The sequence below is a fragment of the Terrapene carolina genome, unplaced genomic scaffold (assembly GCF_002925995.2).
Source record: "Terrapene carolina triunguis isolate 2854851 unplaced genomic scaffold, T_m_triunguis-2.0 Scaffold33891, whole genome shotgun sequence".
NCBI classification, from domain to species: domain Eukaryota; kingdom Metazoa; phylum Chordata; order Testudines; family Emydidae; genus Terrapene; species Terrapene triunguis.
The window spans coordinates 13,857,172-13,879,719 of NW_020698242.1; the positions used below are offsets into that span (position 1 = coordinate 13,857,172).

At 60.1% G+C, this 22,548-nt stretch overlaps 1 protein-coding gene across 1 annotated transcript; it reads left to right on the plus strand.

Annotated features, from left to right (window-relative positions):
• The first annotated feature begins 1,135 nt into the window (after positions 1 to 1,135).
• On the plus strand, positions 1,136 to 20,976 carry LOC112122283 (tubulin beta-3 chain). Its single transcript, XM_026663620.1, has 5 exons — positions 1,136 to 2,079; positions 11,379 to 11,499; positions 17,014 to 17,122; positions 17,995 to 18,105; positions 19,638 to 20,976. The coding sequence occupies exons 1-5, from the start codon at positions 1,136 to 1,138 to the stop codon at positions 20,711 to 20,713; spliced, it is 2,361 nt and encodes a 786-aa protein (XP_026519405.1). The 3' UTR covers positions 20,714 to 20,976.
• The last annotated feature ends 1,572 nt before the right edge of the window (positions 20,977 to 22,548 follow it).

Genomic DNA, 22,548 nt, shown 5'->3' on the forward strand with positions numbered 1-22,548 from the left:
GTCTGCGGTGAGTGGCCCCGCAGGACAGTGCCCGCGTGGTACCCGCCAGATGTCTGCAGCGCACAACCCCAGGGGACAGTGCCCACATGGTACCCACCAGCAGCCATTGGAAGTGAACAGTGGCACGGCCAGAAGGCCATTTCCAGCCGTTCTACCCGCCACCTGCCCATGGTGGAAATCCCCTTGGAGGGTGCCAGCGCTTTGTTGTCAGCCCCCTTGCTGGGGTCGGCGCCTGCGGGGCTGGGTCACAGGCGCTGCCCCACCAGGCACTGAGGAAGGGGTACAATTATGCAGGCTCCCAGGGATGTTTCATAACCCTCCTGTAGCTGCCCTTCAGCGCGCTCCTTGCATGCGATGCTGTCATGTGGCTGACCACCCTCTTTTGAAGGAGGAGCTAAGCAAACTGCCTTTAAAGTAGGGAAGAGAAAGGGTTCTTTCTTTGTCCTGCGCTCCGGCTAATCGATTACATTGGGCAAGGGATAAATACAGCGGCTGGGCTAGGAAGTGGAGTTGGAGAGGGTTTGGAAGCCGGGAAAGGGTTGGGGCCGAAGGCTGGGGCTCTCCCTCCCGTTCCAGTCGGGAACGCAGAGAGCGAGAGACCCGCACCCCAAACGCAAAGGAGCACAGAGTCCGAGCACACATCTCCAGCTCCTCGCACGGCTGTGTCCAGAGCCCGGACACCCCTGGGATCCAGCGCACATACGCGGATGAGCATTTCACTCTCCCAGTCCTGCAGGTGCTTCTCTGGCTTCTTCCTTTTCTGAAGACAGCAAGTGCCCGTGACGAGGAGTTGGTCTCAGAGGCAGCTTGAAATTCCTCAGCCCAGGGCATCTCCCTCCAGCTTTGGGGGTGCCCCATGGACCTGTCCTGTGTGTGTTCCCTCTGCTGAAGTCCCAGCACTACCTGCTCTGGGTATCCTCTGCCCTCCAATGCAGGGAGACTGTAAACGCTACTTTCCAGGTTGCTGCACCGGGGAGAGTTGTTCTCCCAAGACTTGTTCCTTGAACGCTCCGAGGGAGCAGAAACGCTTGGCTTTGCTCTGGCCAGAGCCGCAGCAGCTGTGGTGGCCACGCCTGCTTCTGCCCGTGTTTGCCAGCAGCAGAACCTGCCCGACACCCATCCCGAAGCTGTCGCTATGTCAACGCTGGCTTCTCTGCAGATGCTGCTCAACTCCCTGAACTCCACTGCCCCCAGCAACAGGGCCGACGAGACAGCCAACAGGAGCAGTGCCTGGTGCCAGGGCGTCTTCATCCCCAACGAGCTCTTCCTGACGCTGGGCCTCGTCAGCCTGGTGGAGAACGTGCTGGTGGTCACGGCCATCATTAAGAACAGGAATCTGCACTCACCCATGTACTACTTCATCTGCTGCCTGGCTGTGTCCGACATGCTGGTGAGCGTCAGCAACCTGGTGGAGACCTTGTTCATGCTGCTGATGGAGCACGGCGTGCTGGTCCTCCAGACCAGCATCGTCCGCCAGATGGACAACGTCATCGACATGATGATCTGCAGCTCCGTGGTGTCGTCCCTCTCCTTCCTGGGGGCCATCGCCGTGGACCGGTACATCACCATCTTCTATGCCCTGCGCTACCACAGCATCATGACCATGCAGCGGGCGGTGATCATCATTGTGTGCATCTGGGTCGCCAGCACCATCTCCAGTAGCATCTTCATCGCCTACTACAAGAACAACGCCGTCATCCTCTGCCTCGTCGGTTTCTTCCTCTCCACGCTTATCCTCGTGGTGGGGCTCTACATCCACATGCTCTCCTTGGCACACCACCATGCCAAGAACATCTCCAGCCTGCAGAAGAAACGCACCGTCCACCAGATGACCAGCATGAAGGGGGCAGTCACCCTCACCATCCTGCTGGGGGTCTTCTTCGTGTGCTGGAGCCCCTTCTTCCTGCACCTGACGCTGATCGTCACATGCCCCAAGAACCCCTTCTGCACCTGCTTCTTCAACTACTTCAACCTCTTCCTCATCCTCATCATCTGCAACTCGGTGATAGACCCGCTCATTTATGCTTTCCGGAGCCAGGAGCTCAGGAAAACCCTGAAGGACGTGGTGCTGTGTTCCTGGTAACTCAGGCATGGCCGAGGGGCTGAGGAGGCCTGTTGTAGCCGGGGTTCCTGCTCTCAGAGGTAACGGCATGGCCATCTTGCAGCCCACAGCACAGCGCCCCCTAGTGTGCATGGGAGGCAGAGAAGCCATTTGCAAGGGGCACCAGTCAGTTCCCATCAGATGTTGGTGGCGGAAAACCAAGCGGGGTTTTGTTTGTTTTGGGGGTTGGAGACAGTTTAGCTGCTGAACGGCACCTAGCGCCTGCCCGAGGGGATGTCAGTGCCTGGGTCAGCCCATCCCCTCCCACCCTGGGGCAGGTGCAGAACATGGCAGGGCCTTGGGCACAGCAGCTGCTGTTTCTGGCCAGCTTTCTGGTGAGGTCCCAGGGCACAGAATCTACGGTTCTCCCACCACTGGAGAAGCGCGTGAGTGAGTCCCAGCTGCTCCAGGGCTGCTGCTCTGTTCTGTCCCCGAGTAGGGATTCCTGTAACCCCCTCTGCTGCTTCCTGCCCACGCAGAAGGGCTGGTAACTCTAGGCCAGGCTCTCTAGGCTGGGAACTAGACAGGCAATGAGTCTGCCCTTCTGTAGAGCTCGCTCCTGCTGGCTGCCTCCCCCTCCCCCAGTCGCTGGGCAAGGAGTGTGGAAGAGCCCGCCGGAGGGTCCCATTGTCACTGCTCTGACTCTGCAGCACGGAATCATAGATTCATAGATGTGCCGGGCTGGAAGGGACCTGGAGAGGTCATCTCAGCCAGCCCCGGCACCAGGGCAGGGTCACGTGAACCTAGACCATCCCCGACAGGTGTGTGTCCAGCCCGGTCTTTAAAACCTCCAGCTTCCACAACCTCCCTAGGCAGTTTGTCCCAGTGCTTAACCGCCCTCACAGGTAAGACGTTTTCCTGATGTCCAACCTGAATCTCCCTTGCTGCAATGTAAGCCCATTGCTTCTTGCCCTGTCCTCAGCGGTTCAGGAGAACAATGTATCACCCTCCTCTTTTTAACACCCTTTTACGTACTTGAAGATTGTTAGCATGTGTCTCCCCCACCCCGTCTCACCTTCTCCAGACTAAACAAATCCAGTTTTTTTCAATCTTCCCTCGTAGGTCGTCAGCCTTTCTAGCCCTTTAGTCGTTGTTGCTTTCCTCTGGACTTTCTCCAATTTGTCCACATCTTTCCTGCAATGTGGTGCCCAGAGCTGGACACAATGCTCCAGCTGCAGGCTAATCAGCGTGGATTAGAGTGGAAGAATTGCATCTTGTGTCTTGCTTACAACACTCCTGCTAACACATCCCAGAATGATGTTCGCTTATTTTGTAACAGCATCACATTATTGACTCATATTTAGTTTGTGATCCACTATAACCCCTACATCTTTTTCTGTGGTCCTTCCTAGGTAGGCATTTCCCATTTGTATTTGCAAAACTGATTGTTCCTTCCTAAGTGGAGTACTTTGCATTCATCATTGAATTTCATCCTATTTATTTCAGACCATTTCTCCAGTTTGTCCAGATCATTTTGAATTCTAATCCTGTCCTCCAAAGTGTTTGCAACCCTCCTAGCTTGGTATCATCTGCAAACTTTATCAGTATCCTCTCCATGCCATTAGCCAAATAATGTCTGAAGATATTGAATAGAACCGGACCCGGGACAGATCCCTGCGGGCTCCAGCTTGATTGTGAACCATTGGTAACTACTCTCTGAGTACGCTTTTCCAACCTGTTGTGCACCCCCCTTATAATAAGTTGGTCTAGGCTGTATTTCTCCAGATTGTTTATGAGAAGGTCATGGAGCCAGTAACAAAAGCCTCACTGAAGTCGAGGTATCACATCTTACTTCTCCCCCACCCCGACCCCATCCACAAGGCTTGTTAAAAGAAGGATGTTAGGTTGGTTTGACAGGATTTGTTCTTGACAGATCCATGCTGGCTCTTACTTATCCCCTTATTTTTCTTCCAGGTGTTTACAAACAGATTGTTTGATTATTTGCTCCATCATGTTTCCAGGCACCAAAGTTAAGCTGCCTGGTCTGTAATTCCCTTTTTAAGGCTAGGGGCTGTATTTGCCCTTTCCCGTCCTTCGGGCTCTATCCTGTCCTCCAGGAGTTCCCAAGGCACGTGGGAGCCTGGCTGGGTGTCTGGCACTGCCTGACGACAGGGATGGGGGCCCCCATGGACTATGGTGCTTAGCCCCCGGGCTGCTGGAGAGACAATCCCCATGCTTCTCCCTGGGCCTGCTGGGGGCAGAGGCAGGCTGCAGGGCCTGGCGCCAGGAGCTGTCACCCACTTACTCCCTCACCGCGCGGTGCTGAAGCGTGATGGGAATGGTCCCCACCCCAGTCAGCCAGGTCTCCTGATGCCTGAGCAAACCTCGGGCTTCAGTGCTGGTCCCAGCACTGGGGAGGCAAGGGGCTGCCCCCCTTGGCACTGTCGTCCCCCCCGATGAGGGAGGCAGGGTCACGGGGTAACGGAGACACATCATGGGGCAGTGACTCGCCAGAGGCTACACCGTGGGTCAGCACCAGAGCTGAGCCTGGGAGTCCTGGCTGCCACACCAGGGCCCCGTTCAGGACCAACCGTGGAGCTAGCCCCGGGCAGGACCAGCCCCATGCAGCCCTGGCAGGAGCCCTTCTCCCCTGCTTGGGCAGGACCGGGAAGCAAGTGGGGACAGCCCTGCTGTGCCCTCCCATCTGCCAGGGGTGGGAGGAATGGCTCAGCCTGCCACGTGTCCTCAGCCCTTGCTGTCCCACGGTGCGACATCCTCAGCCCGGCTGCTCTGAGGGATGGGCACTGCCCTGGGCACGGCATCCTGGGGAGGGAGCCAGGTCATTGCCCTGAGGAACAGCACGCTGGGCCTCCCCTGCAATCCGGACAGGCCCAGGGACTGGCAACAGGGACGGAAAAAGCCCAGAATGTCAGGTAGCGAAGCACATACCATAGACACCCCCACGCCAGCGCCCCCCCATGCCCACCACACACACCCCCAGGCCAGCACCCCTCCCCCCCACGCCCACCACACACCCCCACGCCAGCGCCCCTCCCCCCATGCCCACCACACACACACCCACGCCAGCGCCCCTCCCCCTACGCCCACCACACCCACGCCAGCGCCCCTCCCCCCCACGCCCACCACACACACACCCATGCCAGTGCCCCTCTCCCTTATGCCCACCATAGACAGACCCATGCCAGAGTCGATTGCCCTTACACCCACAAGAGACACCTCCCCACACCAGCGCCCCTCCCCCTCATACCCACCATAGACACCCCCTATGCCATCATCCCTTGCCCCCACACCCACCATAGACATCCCCCCACACCAGCACCCCTCCCCCTCATGCCCACCATAGACAACCCCATGCCAGAGTCCATCCCCCTCACACCCACAAGAGACACCCCCACACATCAGCGCCCCTCCCCCGCCCACCAGAGACACCCCCTATGCCAGCACCCCTCCTCTTCATACTAGTACCCCTCCCCCCCCCATGCCCACCACAGACACCCGCATGCCAGAGCCCATCCCCCTCAGGCCAGTGCCCCTCCCCCCACATCCTCCATAGACACCCCCCCATGCTAGTGCCCATCCCCCACAGCCCCCCTCTGATGACACTCTCAGACCCATGCCCCTGGGACACACGATGGACACACCACACCATACACCCCCCAGAGGTAGAGCCTCCCCCCAGCATGGCCAGTACCGGGTTCCTCTTCCCGCACAGCCATGCCCCCCATGGCTGGGTTTCACCCCAAAGAAACGCACCGGCTGGGGGCTGTGCTGGGACGCCCGGTGCCCTCTGCTGCCTGGAGACTGCAAAGGCCTTTGTGCTGCACTCCCCATCCGGGGCCATGCCAGCCCTGCTAGTGCCCTTGCACACGGGCACACGCCTCGCAGCTATGCACACACATGCTGCCCCCGCGGCGCAGGCAACTGTGTCACCATCTGCAGGCGTCTTGCTCCAAACCCTCACGTGGCCCCCCAGGCCAAACCCCCCAGCGTGGCCAGCAAGCACTGAGGCCTGGGTGCCTCTGGGCAGCCAGGGGCACTGGACTGGGACTAGGAGCGGGGGAAGGGCCCGTCTTTAGAGCTATTGGTTTGTGGGGTGCTGAGCCCTGGTGCTATATGGGGCACCCTAGGGCCGGCCCAACTTAGGGGGCCAGGCTCTGGGGCAGCTCAGTGCAAGGCGAGGGCTAGCAATCAGCACACGGGGATCACGTTGGCATCTGCCACCACACACCAGCGGAGGACCCAGGAGTACCGAGAATGTTGATAGAGCCCACAGACTCCTCTGCACGGGGGCCTAGAGCCGGGCGGGGGGGGGGGGGCGGTGCTGCCGAATGCCCTGACTCAGCATTTGCCCTCAACAGCCCTCCCCGGCAGGGCCCTGTGGGAAGCAGTGGAAGGGCTGGGGCATTCGGGAATTTGGACCAGTGTATTGACTCCTGTGGCTGTTATTCCCTGTGAGCACAGCTGCCCCCTGGCTACCCCCCTTCCTGGGCAGAGCCCTGGGCTGCACTGGGGCTCCCGCCTCCCCACCACGCCATGGCTGGGCGGCGTTCTTAGCAGAGGTGTTAAATGTGACCTGCACAGGAGCTGGTCAGCTGGAGCTTGGCCTTCTGCCTTCTTGGCTTTGCCACGGGGCTGAAGAAAGCCTGCAGGGCTCCCTGGAAAGGAGGGGCTGTTTGCTCCTTTGGGGCCCCCGGGTTTCAGGCCCCGTCTGCCTTGTGGCAGGTTTCCAGGTGTGGGTAGGCACCGAAAGCAGCAAGGACGCGCTGTGAGGAATTTACAAAAGCACCATCCACCAGGTGGCTCTCTGCATCCTTTGGTGCCATAACGCCTTTGGAGTCTGGCCCGGGGGGGTGCCCTGGAGAGCCCCAGCCCTACCCCGAAAACAAACGCCCGTCCAAGAGGTGGCACGTTCGGCGTGTAGCCAAGTCCAGCAGGCACCAGGGTTAAATGGATGTTACCCAAAGCAAGGAGCTGGAACCAGCCTGAGCAGAAATCAATTGCTGCCGCACTCAGTGTGCGCAGCGCGCTGGCCTCCAGGCAGGTTTGTTTATTGGCGGGGAGGGGGAACAGGACACAGAGCCCCTGGCCAGGGCCTACGCCCAGCTACCAACACAGACACAAAGGTGCAGCTGTGCTCAGATGCCCCCACAGGGCACCCAGGGAGCCAGCAGGTCGAGGCTCTGGGATTTGCTGGTAGAATTCGAAGTAGCATCTTTCCAGGGGCCAACTCCCTCCCCAGTTATGTCAGCGCCCTGCTTGGCCAGCACATCGTTCTGCAGATGGGGTATGTCAGGCAAAGGCACCTCCTGCCCTGGGAGAAGCTAGTGAGGGAGCCAGGCCCCAGGGCTGCCTCTGGGCTGGGTGCACCGGGACCCTGGTGTTCTTGCTCAGTGACAGGATGTGGGAAGCTGCTGTGGAAACCTGCACTGGAGAGCCCTAGAGAAAAGGTCACAGGGTTGTGAGGACCTGGGCATTCAGTGCAAATGGGCAGAGGGTCCCCCAGCACTCACGCCACCCCCAGGCTGCCTGTATCACAGTAACAGCCATGGGGGAGACCTGGTGCAAAGAGGGGTCCATGGGTTCCCTATTCACTACCCTCCTATGACACCGGCACTGCTGCGGGGCTTGCTCACTGCCAGTCCCAGAACCCACAGGGCCATGCCCTGCGTCCTCCAGTCCCTTTGTCCGTGCCACCAACACGGGTCCCATGGCGGGACAATCATGTGGTGACCCCCCCAGCCCCTGAGTAGGGGATGCTGTGACTCCCCGTTCCACCCAGCTCAGGGGATTTTTAGCTGGTTTTGTTGTGGCTCCAAGTCCCTTCCCAGCTTGCCGCTTGCTCTGTTTTCTAGCTGGTGATATCAGGCCTCTATCTCCAAGCCCAGAGCTCCAGCCAAGGGGCTTCCCTCCCCAGCCAGCTGGGCTGTCCATGCCGGGGGAGCGGCTCCCCTCAGCATGCTGGCAGTTCGGGATGAGCTCAGCATGCAGTCACTGGGCACGGGCGCTGGCCCTGGAGGGTCGAGGTGTGTTCACTGAGCAAGGGCCCTGCACTGTCTTCACCTGGCAAGGGTGAGGCTGGGCTCGGGTGCCTCACATGGTGCAGGGCTTGGAGGTCAGCATTCCTGGCCCCAGGGGCTGTTCAAGGTGTGGGGTTTGCAGTGGGGCAGTTTGGTGTGAGGGTTTCTTGCAACATCCCAGCAATGAACTGCCCTCCAGCTCACCTCCCTCCCCGCCATCTCCTGCCAGTGTCCCATCGGGGGACCCTGCCTTGCCAGCTCCAGCCTGCCCCAAAAGGCAAGTACCTGACCCTGGGGAAGGACTGGGGAATCCAGGACCCAGGGGTGAGGGCAGGGAAGGGCCCCCCACCCCACTGCCCCTGCCAGCATCAGAGCATCTCTCCAGCAGCTCCCACCTCTGGTGGCACCACCAGTAACCACTAGTGCCTTGCCCCATGGCATGGGCATCGCTCCCCAGGGGAGGGCTGGGCAGTGCCCTGCAGTGCAGCGTGAGGGAACTCTCTTTGCCAGTGAGTTGACATTTTCCCTCTGTCGGTGGTTTGTTAATGGAATTACAGTTCTTAGCGTTGTACTTGCTGAGTCTCTGAACCCCCTCCCCATGCTCCCAGCTGCTCCCCCACCCCCACCCCCCAGCCTGGGACAGGCAAGTCCCAAGTGCCCCTTTCCAGAGACTCTAGGCCAAGCTGTGTCGCAGGGATGTAGGCTCAGGGGGCCAGATTCTGCTCCGCCTCCCTGGTGTGAATGGGACTCGCTGGGTCACTGGCATGACCCAGGAGCAATGCAGCTGCCAGTCCAGGGGCCCGAATTGCTACGTGCCCAAGGGAAGGTCGGACGGGCCCCAGCCTGATGCTGCAGGGGCAGCTGCTGCCCAGAGGCAGACGGGTTGAGTCTGCGCAGACACAATGAAGCAGGCAATGCCTAGGGCAACCGGCATCATGGAGCCAGCAGTGGGGGATGGGCCACAGCAGTTTCTCCCCCACACCCTGGCTGCCCAGGGGGAACCACCCCACTACAATAGCACCCCCGGGGTTTGCAGGGCCGGTGGTGGGGCAGGCTCAGAAAAGCCTCTCTCCCTGAAGGCTGCGCCCAGCCTGGCTGCTCCAGCTGGAGGGCTGTGGGCTGAACAAAGGGAGGTGACTAGCAGGCCTGGCTTGCAGCGCTGCTCCCCTCACACAGCGGCTCGGATGGGGTTTTTGTTCTTTCATTCTAGCCGCAGCAGGTCCTCCTGGAGCAGGGGCTGGCAATTCCCCTGCCTCCAGCGTCCCCAGCAAGGGCTAGTTTTACGCTGTGCAAATATCCTGCTCAGATCTCTCCCTGCCCTGCACCCTGTGGCCAGTGGAGCCAGTAAAGCTGCTGTCTCAATCTCTCGGCATGTTAACCTGGGCAGGGGCTCGTCAGTGCTTTACGGCCCATGCAAAAGGGCTATAAAGCACCTGTCCAGCCCCCCTGCCCAGGGAATATCCCCACAGAGGGGTTCTTGCCAGCAGGCACAGTGACAGAGCCCCCCCCCCCCCCCCCCCACCCCCGGTGCAGGGCCAAGCAAGGCAAAAGAGCCATGGCGAGGCCCTGGCTAGCTGCAGCAGAGGAGTAAGGGACTATGCAAGGTGCAAGGCAGGAGCCAGCGAGGCCAGGGGCAGGGAGGAACTCACCTCGGCCCTGCACCCACCACTACCAAGTGACTGCAAAAGGGGCCATGAAGCCCCCTCCCTGAAATACCCCCAGCACAGGGGCCTCTGTGGCAGGTACAGAGCCAGTTATACCAGCTCTGGGCTTCCCCCGTCAGAGCCCGGAGACAAGGGAGCAGCGCTGGAGTGTTCCAAGGTGGGACAGGAGGGGAGATGGGCAAGGTCAGGCTGTGCCCTGGCTATTCCCAGCTGCCACCGCAGCCCGAGCAGAAGAGAGGGCAGCCCTCCGGGCTCCACTCACCAACACTGAGGGTTGAATCGCCAGGAGGCACAGGCATCGCCTCAGTCCCTGCATGGTGGGTTGTGACCCAAAGGACCCGTGCCCCCAAAAGTGGGTGGATCTGAGTCCCAGAGCCTGTGCTCCCCACCTGCCCCATAGCGGGTGCCTCTGAGGCTGGAGCACGGTGCCCCTCCCATGTGGCGGGTGCTGCTGGCAGACTCCCAGGGGGAGATGAATAAAAGGGGCCATGACTCAATGACCCGGAATAATGGCTGGGATAGAGACAGCGGCTGGGCAGGAACAGGGGCCGTGCAAGGAACGGGAAAGGAGCCAGCTGAAAATCAGGATGGCAGGAAATCCTCATTCACACAATGGACAATTAGCCTGTGGAACTCCTGGCCACTAGGGCTCCTGGAGAGCCAGGGCTTATTAAGCTTCAGAACAGAACCAGCTGGTGAGAAGCTCCAGGCATCAGAGTGAGGCTAGAAACCCAGCAGAACACACCTAGAGCTCGGGAAGGAGCCGCCCTCTCCTGGTTCGGTGCAGGATGGGCTGGGCAGGGCCCGGCCAGGATCCACACGCCGCCTTCTGCAGCACGGGGACTGGCACTGACAGGCCCTTTGCCTCCATACCCTGCTCACTCTGCCTGCGGGCTGTGCGCCCCGTCTCTGTCTGTCTAGGCTGTGAACTCACAGGGACTGGCTGCTTCTGTGTCTGCCCAGCCCCTGGCACAACAGGGTCCCCATCTCGGTGGGTCCTTGGGCACCTCCACAATAACCCTGATTAACCCTGACACCCCCCCTTGGGCTGCTCTAGGCTGTTCCTGCTTTCATTGGTTGTACAAGGGCAGCAGCTGAGACCAGGGCCCCCCGCGCCAGGCCCTGCATGGACTGGCCTTGCTTCAGAGCGCTCAGAAGGGGAAGGGCCCAGACCGGCGGGGAAGGAAGGATGGAGACACCGGGGGGCACTCTCCGGACTGGCCAGCAGCACCCCACATGCACCCAGCGCTGAGCCCCTCCCCGGGGCCCCCTCGGTGACTTGGGCAGGGCCAGGACTCAAACCCTGCCCAGCCGGGTCCTAGCCCAGTGCCGGAACCACACCAGCACTGACCCCCGCCTGGCCCCCCAGCGCGGGACTCGGGCCAAGGGGCTCTGCCCCCTCCCCGCGCTGTATGTGGGGGTCCCCGGCTGCTCTCCGGGGCGCGGCAGCTGTTGCATTGTGGCGGCGCAGGGCGGGGGATGCGCTGGTGCTGATGCTGCAGGGATGTTGCAGCATTTGTAGCGGCGCCTGCTGATTGGTGGGCCGGCCGGGTGACGTCAGCGGCCGGCCCGGTGCAGCGGCGGGCGCCTATAAAAGGCTCCGGCAGGCGCCCGGCCGCTTTCCGCAGCCCCCAGCCCGCTCCGCTCCTGCGCCCCGAGCCGCCTGCACCAGCCACAGCCGCCGCCGCCCCGGGCCAGCATGAGGGAGATCGTGCACATCCAGGCGGGCCAGTGCGGCAACCAGATCGGAGCCAAGGTACCGGCCCGGGGGCACCTGGCGGGGTCCGCGCTCTGCCGGGGGGGCCGGGACGTGCCCGCATCGCCAGCCCCGGCCCGGCGCGGAGGGGGTGGGCGGTGCCTGCCCCGCCCCGGGGCAGGGGGCCCTCGGCGCGGCGGCTGGGAGCGCCCGAGCCACGCCTCGGCACTGCGGAGCTGGGAACAAAGGGATGAGCTCAGCGCTGCGCCACCGGGGCCTGGCGCTTGGGGCTGTGCCCGGTACGGCACCGGCCGCCTTCGCTGGGGTCCGCAGCCCGGGGCTCCGCGGGGGATGGCTGGGCGCAGCCCTGGGCCCGGGGGATGCTGTGGCGCAGGGCGACTGGCTGCTCCAGCATCTTCTCTGGGCGCTCCCCCAGCCCCTCCCCTCCGCAGTGCTGGGTGGGGGCGGCCGGGTGGCTGCTCAGGGCAGCACAGTGCCTGGGGGGAGCTGGCCCAGGTGTTCTGGGGGGCGGGTCACCCGCTGCAGATGGCACAGGCTGGGTGGGTGGCACAGACATGTGACACTGCTCCCTGCACAAGCCCCTGCCAGCCCAGCCCCCATCTGTGTGAGGGGCTGAGCCCGGTGCCCAGCCTGAGTGCCAGGGCTCTGACGGGCAGAGCGGGCCTCACAGCCCCCTAACTGCGGGGCTCTGGGCGTGACCTCTGCCCGGCCTGCCTGCGGGGTGACTGGCGTAAGCATGGCAGCTCTGCCAGGAGCATCAGAAAAGGCAAAGGAGGTGGGGCCCTTTGTTGAGCAGCCTTCGTCTGACGCCTCTTAGGAGGAAAAACTGGAAATGAAGGAAGCCCCAAAGCTCCCCGAGATGGTGAGGGGCAGAAGCTGCCCTGCCCGCCCCACATAAGGATGCTGCCAAGCCTGACTGTCTCCAGCAGTGCTTTAACCTGCCCAGCCACTGGCAGGGATGCCGGTGTGACTGGCTTTGTTCTGGTTTAGCAGGCCAGATGCCCTCTGTAATTGCAGGCTGTGAGAGCTAGTGGCTAGAACCGAGGTCTGGGAGCCAAGTGTCGTCGGTGAGCCGCACCCTGCCTTGGGCCCCAGGCAAACCCTTTGACCTCTGCAGTAGAAAGCAGGGCCTGGCTGAAAGGCAGCTGCTCTAGGGAAGTCAGGCGCCCGGTGCTGCCACGCCCCGTTGCCCTGACTCTCCTCCATGGCTTGAGCCCTGGAGATCTCTGCAGAACCATCAGAGCCCTGGGCTGGGTCCTGCTCCGTAAAGAGCAGTCTGAGGGAGATGCTGCAGCCTGGGCTTTCTCCAGCTCTGGAGAAATGGTGACCAAGCAACCTTGGTTCGGGGGCAGGACAATAGCACTGAGCAGCCATGCTCAGCGCCCCCCCCCCCCCGACACATCAAATGTAACCAGGAGCCTCCTCCCGAGTCACAGCTGAGAAGCAGCAGCTCAGAGCCTCGGTCCCTCTTTGTCAGGGGCGTCTTGTGGGAGCTGGAACCGATTTCTCCTGTTAGATTAGCACCATCCTGTGTGTGAAATGCAGCAATAATAGAGGGGAATTTGTCAGTCCTCTTCCTGTAGCCAAGGGGGGAATAGCTAGTAGGCAAACCAGGCTACAGCTGGGGCTTCTGGGACGTGGGAAGGTGTCTTTGTTACAGGCAGACACTGAAATACATGAATCTGGGGGGGGGGGGAGGAGGGGAGGGGCTCGGCTCACTAACCCAGCGTGGCAATTCCATGTCAATTGCATGTGTAAAAGATTTTGTTGGGCGCTTCTGCTCAAGACACCTGCTGCGGTGACTTAGTGTGCGACAGCTAATCATCAATCAGGCCTCCGGGGGACATCTGTGCCTGCTCTGAATATAGAACAAGGCAAGTCTGCCAGGAGAGGCGGCTGCTTCCTGCCCTGTCCCAGGAGGGCTGAGGAGAGGAGGCTGAAATCAAATCAGTGCTGGGGAGTCCGTGTGCAGCTGCGGCTGAGTGCGCCCAGTCGGGATGAAGGGGGAATGCCTTGTCATTATCCTGGTCACCAGGGGCCAGGAGAACACCTGCCACTAATAGGCCAAGTGGCTGGAGGAGGGGGAGAGGCCAGTTACCAAGCGGAATAATCAGCCCTGGAAGGTTGCCAATGCCCATTTCCAGCAGGGCTTGTGGCAGAAATCTCGGCAGCCCGTTTCCCCATGTGTGTTGGGGGTCAGCCCCCCTCTGCACTGGAAGTGAAAAGGCTCCAGGGCGGCTGAGCTTTGCGCTCATCCCCAGGACTGGTCTCCCCTGGCTGGGACGTGGCAGCAGGACAGAACCCTAGATTCCCCCAGAAGGGATGAGAGGAGGGGGCAGGGGGACTGCCCATGGAGCGGTGCCTGGGTGCACTCTGCCACCCACTGGGATCTAAGTGGTTAATTTCCAGTCCCAGGCTCTGGCTGACCTGGGGCCGGATGGGGCAGCAAGTACCCTTGCTTACGCAATCCTTACCTTGCTGCTCCAGAGCACATCTCGCACTCAGCACTTCAGCTGTGTCATTCCCTGAGCGCTCATTGTTTGGGGAACCTCAATATTTGCTACCTGAAGAGACTCATTTAGATGTTAATCAGCATGAATAATTCATAGGGAATTCATAAGCCCTGTAAGTGACATGTCGGATCGCTGCGGGATGCAAGCGTCTTTGAGTGGCAGCTCCTCGGCGCACTGCCTGTCTGTCATGGTGAGCTGGAGCCATGTTGGAGTCCTGGGTGGGTGATCACCGCACTGTCCACTCCCTGGAGGTTCAGGTGGGCTCAGAGCTCTGTGTGGTCCCTTAACAAAGGGTCACTGGGGAGATGAGATGAGGTCAGCATGACCAGAGGAGCCCCACTGCAGGTAGACATTGCTGTGTATTTTAAGATCACCCTGACCTTGCAATCAGTTCCAATTTGTCCTCTTACAGCCATGGCGGCTGCTGTAAATTAGAGCTCCGTTTAGTAGTGCTGGCACAAAACGCGCAGCATTGTCTGATGTAGGACGCTTCCCCGACACTCCCCCAAACACAGCATCAAGCCTAAAGCACAGGGCTGGCTCCAGGTGTTTTGCTGCCCCAAGTGCAAAAAAAAAGGAGGGCTGTCCCTTGAAAAGTGCCACCCCAAGCACAGGCCTGGGACGCTGGTGCCTAGAGCCGGCTCTGCTAAAGCATGTTCCCCAAGACTCAGAGTTGAGTGAGCTTTAGCTCTAGCCCGGGCATTTGGCAATGAGTCTTTCTCCCCCCCCATCCCCCCTTGTGCAGCTCCACATGAACAGTGCACCCCCGGGAGAGGAAGTGTCTCTTCCAAGGACAACCCCCCCAGCCTGCTGAGGCAGGGCACTGGGCCGAGGGAGAGGAATGACTCGGAAATCCATGCATGGCCAGGGGGGTGGTGGTGGTGGTGAGGTGCTCGGTGCAGAGGCTGCATGGTGCTGTTGCGTTCAGGAGGCTTGTCTTGGCCAGGCTTTCTCCAGGGAGGGGGCTCTGCGCAGCTGGCAGGTTTTGTCTGTGACTAGTTTGACCTCTGCGAGGGCACCGTGGCAGCTAGCAGCCTGCCCACCCTCCTGCAGCACGTCGCTCCCTGCAGTACTGGGCCCTTGCGAAGACCTGGCCAAAGCCCAGGGAGCTCAGGAGAGCAGCAGATTCAAATGTGTCCTCTGGCTTCAGGCACCTTGAAGCCAAAGCCCCCTTCCCAGGGCACCACTCGCCCTCCTGCCCGTCGTCCTCGGCTGTCGCTGCTGCCGGTTATGAAACCCGGGAGAACAAAGGCGAGTGACTCAGCTAGTCTGGAGGTAACTGGAGGTCAGTGTGCTGCTGCAGCACCATGGCTAGCTCCCGTCTGGCGCAGAGCCAGGCGATGCCGCAGTGTAGACATGACTGGCTGCCGGCAGACCTCGGCCCCCGTAGGCTGACGGGGAGCCCGGCTGAGCCGCAAACAGCTGGCGTGGGGAGTTCCCGGCGCTGCTGAAAGGACCCGGGAGCCCAGCCCTGCGATCTGAGCCGTTTGTAATGTGTGTTGCTTAACCATTGAACCTCCGGGAAAATCTCCAGCCGCCGTGGGACTGACGCGGTGCCTGTGCAGGATCCCAGCTCCCACCCCTGGGGTCTCCCCTTACGCGCCGGCCACCGGGCAGTTGCACTGTGTTCCCGTTCCATGAAGGGCTCCCGGCTAGCGGGAGGTTTGAATACCAGCATCATAGCCGCCAACTCTGGCCCCAGCGGGACTCCCCTGGTATCTCCGCCTGAGGAGCTCTGAGCCTGCTCAAGTGAAGAGTTGGGCCCCTTTACCCCCCCCCCCACACACAGCATAGGGGCAGTGGATAGAGACCTGGGTTCTAGTCCCAGCTCTGAGTGGCCTCGGGCAAGTCACTTTCCTGCCCTGTGCCTCAGTTTCCCCACCTGTGAATGGGACTCTGGCTGTAAAGCTTTGAGATCTACTGATGCAAAGCGCCGTGTTACCCAATGACAAAGGAGAGCCCAGAGCACAGACCATCTTGTTGGATCCTGGTAGATTCTTACCCATGTGGTGTTTGGAGCCTCAACAGGGAACAAACATTTCATAACAGGCTCTTCAGTCTGGCAGAGAGGTCGATCGCCATCCCATGGCTGGAAGGTGAAGCTAGACACATTCAGCCTGAAAAGAAGGTGTAAACATTTAACTGAGCATGTCTAACCACTGGCACAACTTACCAAGGGCCATGGTGGATTCTCCATCGCTGACCACTTGTACATCAGGGTGGGATGTTTTCCTAAGCTCCACTCTAGGGGTTACTGGGGGGCAGGCCTCTGGCCTGTGCTGTGCAGAAGGTCAGACTGGATGATCACAGTGGGCCCATCTGGCCTTGGAATCTGGGTATTGGGATAACTGAGAATTCAGGCCTTGGTTTTGCTTCTGGCCATGGTTGGTCCCATCTGTTGGCTCACTGTGGAGCTCACTGGTGGCACCTAATCAATGTCTCTGGGTCGGTCACCTAGTGCTGCAGGCAGCTCTGACTCCATTGTCAGAGGAGGCTTGGTAGATGGTGAGTGCAGAGCAATTGTCCCCTTCCCAAATCCAGTGCCCTGCTCTGCCTGACAATGCCCCTTGACTCCTTATCCCTTCCTGTGGCTAGTACTTAGCCAGCCTTAGCTCTCTGCCTCCAGGTGGAGGGGCCAGGGGATTGAATTGCCAGAGACCCCTTCTATCGGACTAGCCAGAGGGGTTTCCTGGCAGCAAGGCATCGGGCTGTGTAACAGCCTCCCCAAGGGGCGTGGTCTGGAGTGTCTAGGGCTAGACAGCATGCTAGGAACCATGCTACTGTAACCAGAGCTACTGTAGGGACCAGCCCTGCACTGAGGTGTAGGGGGGCAGGGTCCACTTCAGAACCGGATTCTCGTCCTGCTCCCGGGTGCCAGGATTCACTGCACACAGGCCAAGCTGAAATCTTTGGCTGGCTTTTGGAGTGGAGCGGTTTGGCTTTGTGTTCTCTGGCGTGCCTCCTAGCTCAATGCGGGGCCTGTCCCTGCCCGGGTGCCCACAGCTACACCCCTCCTGAATGTCCCCTGCTCTTTCCGCAGTTCTGGGAGGTGATCAGCGATGAGCACGGGATAGACCCCAGCGGGAACTACGTGGGAGACTCCGACCTACAGCTGGAGCGGATCAGTGTCTACTACAATGAGGCTTCCTGTAAGTCCGGAGCTGGCTGCTGCACTCCTCCCGGGCCAGGCTGATTGGAGCAGTATGTGATGTCACAGGGTTTCCTCTCTGGCCCTTAACAGTGCTGCCCGGGGATGCATGTACTTACCCTGAGCTTCCTCTCCTGCTGTGCTCCGGTGGGGAGCTGTTCTGGAATGCCTGGCCGGGCCCTTCCATGGCCGCCTGCTCCCCAAGGTGTGGGAACACAGGGCGGGTGGCGTGTCCAGCACCCAGGGAGCCCTGGGAGCCTTGCCTCTCTCCCGGAGTGTGCTCTGCTGGCTTGCAGGATTGTTCTGGGAATAGTTTCCTCTCCTCATCCCAGCTGGGGGATGCCGGCTGGTTACTGTGGTGCAGAGCCGGTTGCTGGGGTCAACAGGAGGGCAAAGCAGGCCCCTGACTCGTCTGTCTGGAATGGGCATTGGCAGCGGGGTGGGGCCAAGTGAAACTCAGTTGGTGGTTTGCTTGTTGCTGCGAATGCCCCACCTGGCCAGAGGGGATATGACCGCTGCCTGTGCTCCTTCCTCCCTTTGTGGCAGCTCATCGGAAGGGAGGAGATGCCTTCAGGGGTGCAGTGGTGTAGTACTGGGGAAGTTCCCAACCCTGCCCCAGTGCACTGCGAGGTCTCAGCTTGTCCCCAAATCCAAACGGCCCTGGGCCGAAGCTCCAGCCCGCGGAACGTAACGAGCTGGGCCCAGGTCGAATGGGGACTGGAGCACCACTGACTAGAGGGTGCTGCCAATGCCCGGGGCAGAGGTTGGAGTCTCAGCAGATGAGCTGGCTCTTCTGGACGCTAAGGCCAAGCAGTGGAAGCTGGTCCCATGGAGCCTTGCCAGTTAAGAGGGAACATGTGGTCTCTTTTCCAGCTCACAAGTACGTACCCCGTGCGATCCTGGTGGACCTGGAGCCCGGGACCATGGACAGCGTTCGATCGGGGGCATTTGGACATCTCTTTAGACCTGACAACTTCATCTTTGGTACGTCCCAGTCCCCTGCTGCTGCTCTAACCCTGTCCTGCCCTGTGTGGTGCTCCTCTCTTGGCCGCTAGCTGCTCCATCCTAGTTGCTCACCCAGAGCTCCCTCACCCTGCTCCCCACGACACAGCTGCCTGCTGTCCCTTCTCGTTGGGCTGTATCGCTGCCTCCCTGCTATTCCAGTAGTGCCTACAGGCCACTTAGTGTGAGGTGCTGGACAGAGTGGAGATGGTCCCAGCCCAGGAGAGTTTAGTCTCAGTAGAGCAGCCAGACCCAGGGTGGGGGAAGGGGACTAGCACAGCCAGTGACCAGTGATCAGTGATGGGGCCAATGGCCTGTTAGAACCGCGTTGCTTGGAGGGAGGTGAATTTAGCTTGGGGGGATAGTGAAGGAAGAGAGGACGTGGGAGGGAATTGGGTGAGTGGGACGGGGTGAAGAGGGTAGCGGGCGGGGTGTAGCTGAGATGAAGGGGCTGAGGGAGGGGCAGGGCTGGAGCAAACAGCTGATCAGCCCAAGGCAGAAAGTCTAGCCAAACCTGTGGGAAGGTCACTGACCAGGGACGCTGAGCCTCGCGCTGATTTTCCTCCCCAGGACGCTGAAGGCAGGGGAAAGTAGGAAAATGCCCCTTGTTCTCTGCTCTCCCAGGGCCCGTCTACACGAGAAGCGCTACATCGGCTCCGTGCTGACGGGAGAGCGCGCGCCTGTCGGCAGAATTACTCCACCTGTGCACGGGGCTGTGTGGGCGGGAGAGCGTCTCTCGCCCCCATAGCACCCGTGTGGACTGCGCTTAGGTCTCTGTAACTTGCGTCGCTTGGAGGGGGTGGCTCGAGCGACCTAAGTTATAGCGACATAAGCAGTAGTGGAGACCTGCCCAGAGGAGCATGTGATCAGGTGCTGGGAGGAAGAGCTCAGCTGCAAACCACGGTTCTGCTGGGCCCTCGATGCCTGCACAGGAGCTTAGCCCCGTCTCTCCCATTGCTCAGGAAACATGTGCAGAGCATCTCCGAATTCACTACAACCATCCCTGCCGCTCCCCTTCCCGTACCCCACCCCTGCCCTTCAGGGCTCTACCCTTAGGCAAGGCTGAATTTTGTTTCTTTTCTGTTCTGAGATCTCCGGCACTCAGCGGTTGGCTCCCCAGTGCCTGCCCTGCTACACGACTAGCCTGTAACCCGTTCCCTGGGGCTGCCTAGTTCAGCTGTGGGGAAAGTAGAGAGGTCAGGGCAGCCTTGTGCCATGGGAGTCACCGCAGGGGGCTGAGCCCCTCTGCCTTCCAGGGCCTCCAGACTGGCACATGGCTGCTCTGTGGTAGGCGGTGCCAGCCTGAGAGGGCTGAGCCAGGCAGCTCCCAGGCTTTGTTCTCATAGCCCAGCTCCGCGGTACAGCAGCCCTCCCTGGCACATAGTGTCTGTTAAACCCCGTGCTGGGCACGCCCAGGAGAGACCGAATTCCTGCAGCAAAAGGCTCTGGTCACTGGTCACACCTGTCTCCCTACTGATGGAAGCGAGGAGATCCACTGTGTCTTCTCCCCACAGGTCAGAGCGGTGCTGGCAACAACTGGGCAAAGGGGCACTACACAGAGGGTGCTGAGCTGGTGGACTCTGTCCTGGACGTGGTGAGGAAGGAGTGTGAGAACTGTGACTGTCTGCAGGGCTTTCAGCTCACCCACTCCCTGGGCGGTGGCACTGGTTCAGGCATGGGTACCCTCCTCATCAGCAAGGTCCGTGAAGAGTACCCCGACCGGATCATGAACACTTTCAGTGTGGTGCCTTCCCCCAAGGTGTCTGACACGGTGGTGGAGCCCTACAATGCTACCTTATCCATCCACCAGCTGGTGGAGAACACTGATGAGACCTACTGCATCGACAACGAAGCCCTGTATGACATCTGCTTCAGAACCCTTAAACTGGCCACGCCCACCTACGGTGACCTCAACCACCTGGTCTCCGCCACCATGAGCGGCGTCACCACCTCCCTGAGATTCCCTGGCCAGCTCAACGCTGACCTGAGGAAGCTGGCAGTCAACATGGTGCCCTTTCCTCGCCTCCACTTCTTCATGCCAGGCTTTGCCCCCCTCACAGCCCGTGGCAGCCAGCAGTACCGAGCCCTAACCGTCCCCGAGCTCACCCAACAGATGTTTGATGCCAAGAACATGATGGCCGCCTGTGACCCACGGCATGGACGCTACCTGACAGTGGCCACAGTCTTCAGAGGCCGCATGTCCATGAAGGAGGTGGATGAGCAGATGCTCGCCATCCAGAGCAAGAACAGCAGCTACTTCGTAGAGTGGATACCCAACAACGTCAAGGTGGCAGTCTGCGACATCCCACCCCGGGGGCTGAAGATGTCTTCCACTTTCATTGGGAACAGCACGGCCATCCAGGAGCTCTTCAAGCGCATCTCAGAGCAGTTCACCGCCATGTTCCGACGCAAAGCCTTCTTGCACTGGTACACGGGCGAGGGCATGGACGAGATGGAGTTCACAGAGGCAGAGAGCAACATGAATGACCTGGTGTCGGAGTACCAGCAGTACCAGGATGCCACCGCTGAAGAGGAAGGGGAGATGTATGAAGATGACGAGGAGGAATCTGAGGCCCAGGGTGCCAAGTGAAACCTCTAGAGTTGGCCTGTGTCAAGTTTCTTACCATGAAGGTCAAGCTTCTACAGCACCCTACTGTCCAGCGTAGTCCTCCATCTTCGCTACCTGTTAGCTGAGTACTAGACAACCGCTATTTAGTTGCTTCTGGTTAAGGGTTCCAAATTTTAAATCCTTCCGTATTTACTAACCATCTCCCCTCCCCATCCTTGAGTTAGCGCAGCTGTAGCCCGTCCTCATGACTCTGATCATGTTGATGACCCTGAAGTTTGATTTTTTTTTTCTTTTTCTTTTTACTGGTTTGTGTCGATTTTTTTTTTTTTTTTTTTTTTTTTTTTTGGAATACTTAATAAATGTATTGCTGTCCAGTACGTCCTATCCGAGACCTTCCTTGTTCCAGCCCCAGGACTTGGCGATGGGGCGTCAGACAGGTGGGTTTGGTGGGGAGCAGGGCGATGCCGCTTGTCAGTGGTGAGCTGAGTGGGGGTGCTGTCCTTCTCCACGCCCCAGGCAGCACATCGATTCGATTCCCCGGGGGGGGGGCTAAAGCGAGGGCTTTGGGAGGAGCCTAATGAGTCGTGGGAGTTGGGAGGGGGCCTTAAGCTGCTTTGAAATGCCAGCCTGAATCCCTATGGGTGGAGCCTCCGGAGCAGACAGGCCCTTCTGCGCCGCCCCAGACATCACTTCCTAGAACTGTCCACAAGGGTCACGCACAGGACAGCTTGTTTTGTGCCCGCGAAGGTCGACTCCCCGCCAGTTTAGTCTGCTCCTCCATGGAGTAGAACTGGGCGAAGGTGACACTCCCCCTCAGGCCCGCGACAGAAATTCCAGAGCCCAGGGTGGAAGTGACTAATCCATCACTTCCAGGACGGCCTGTGGGGCCCCGCAAAGCACAGGCCCAGAGCGGCCTTGCGCACCTAGGAGCCCTGCAGCCCACCCAGGCAATTCCGCACCGCCCCCCCACCACCATTGGCAGGCCTGCACCCCCCCTCCCCCACAAACATCCCTGCAACTGAGTTGCTGGAGTTCGCAGGGGCGACTGTCTGCTTGTAAGACACATTTATTCTTCAGTCCTGACACCTCAGAGCCCTACCCTGGGTCTGAGTTGGCAGAGGGCCAAAGGACAGATGTGGGAGCAAAGGCTTGCAGAATCCTCCGGAGAGGCTTTTCTGGCAGGAGTTCAGTTCCCTGGCCCATGCTAGCCCAGGCCCTGGGGGCTCTGCCACAGGCTGGGCCAACTCCACAGCAAGGCATTCTCCAGCAGCAGGGGGTAAAGCAGACAGCAGAGGCTCTTCCAGATGCAGCCTGGGCCGACTGTCCCCCACATACACTACACTTCGCCCCTCCACTCTTAGTATGCTATGGATGTTTGGCTTGATAACTGCTCTGCAGAAGGGGAGGCAGGTGCTGGAGGCGGCAGGGTGCTGTGCGACCTGTGGCATTAGGGTGACCAGACAGCAAGTGTGAAAAATCAGGACAGAGGGTGGGGAGTAATAGGAGACTATATAAGAGAGCCCCAAATATCGGGACTGTCCCTATAAAATTGGGACATCTGGTCACCCTCTGTGGCATGCTGGCCGGCTGTCTGGAATTGTGCTCATCCCACACGTGGGCTGGGGAAATCCAGCAGTGATCAGAGGTGGAACAACTAACCGGTAGTTCCCATCTCAGCTATTGTTTCAGGCTCTGCAGACTCGATGCTGCCCATCCTGCCCCTCCATTCGTGGCCTGAAGGCGCTTGGGTTCTGGAGCATGTTCCAGTCAGTGCAATGGCTGGATTTTTGCAGCACGTTCCGTGGCCGAGGAAGGGTGGAACAGCCCTGTCAAAGCCCTGGAATTCAGCCCAATGC

Coding starts and splice junctions, on each gene's coding strand:
- LOC112122283 (XM_026663620.1), top strand. CDS start 1,136: ATGTCAACGCTGGCTTCTCTGCAGATGCTGCTCAACTCCCTGAACTCC. Junction 11,500..17,013: donor GCAACCAGATCGGAGCCAAG/GTACCGGCCCGG, acceptor CTCTTTCCGCAG/TTCTGGGAGGTGATCAGCGA. Junction 17,123..17,994: donor CTACTACAATGAGGCTTCCT/GTAAGTCCGGAG, acceptor TCTCTTTTCCAG/CTCACAAGTACGTACCCCGT.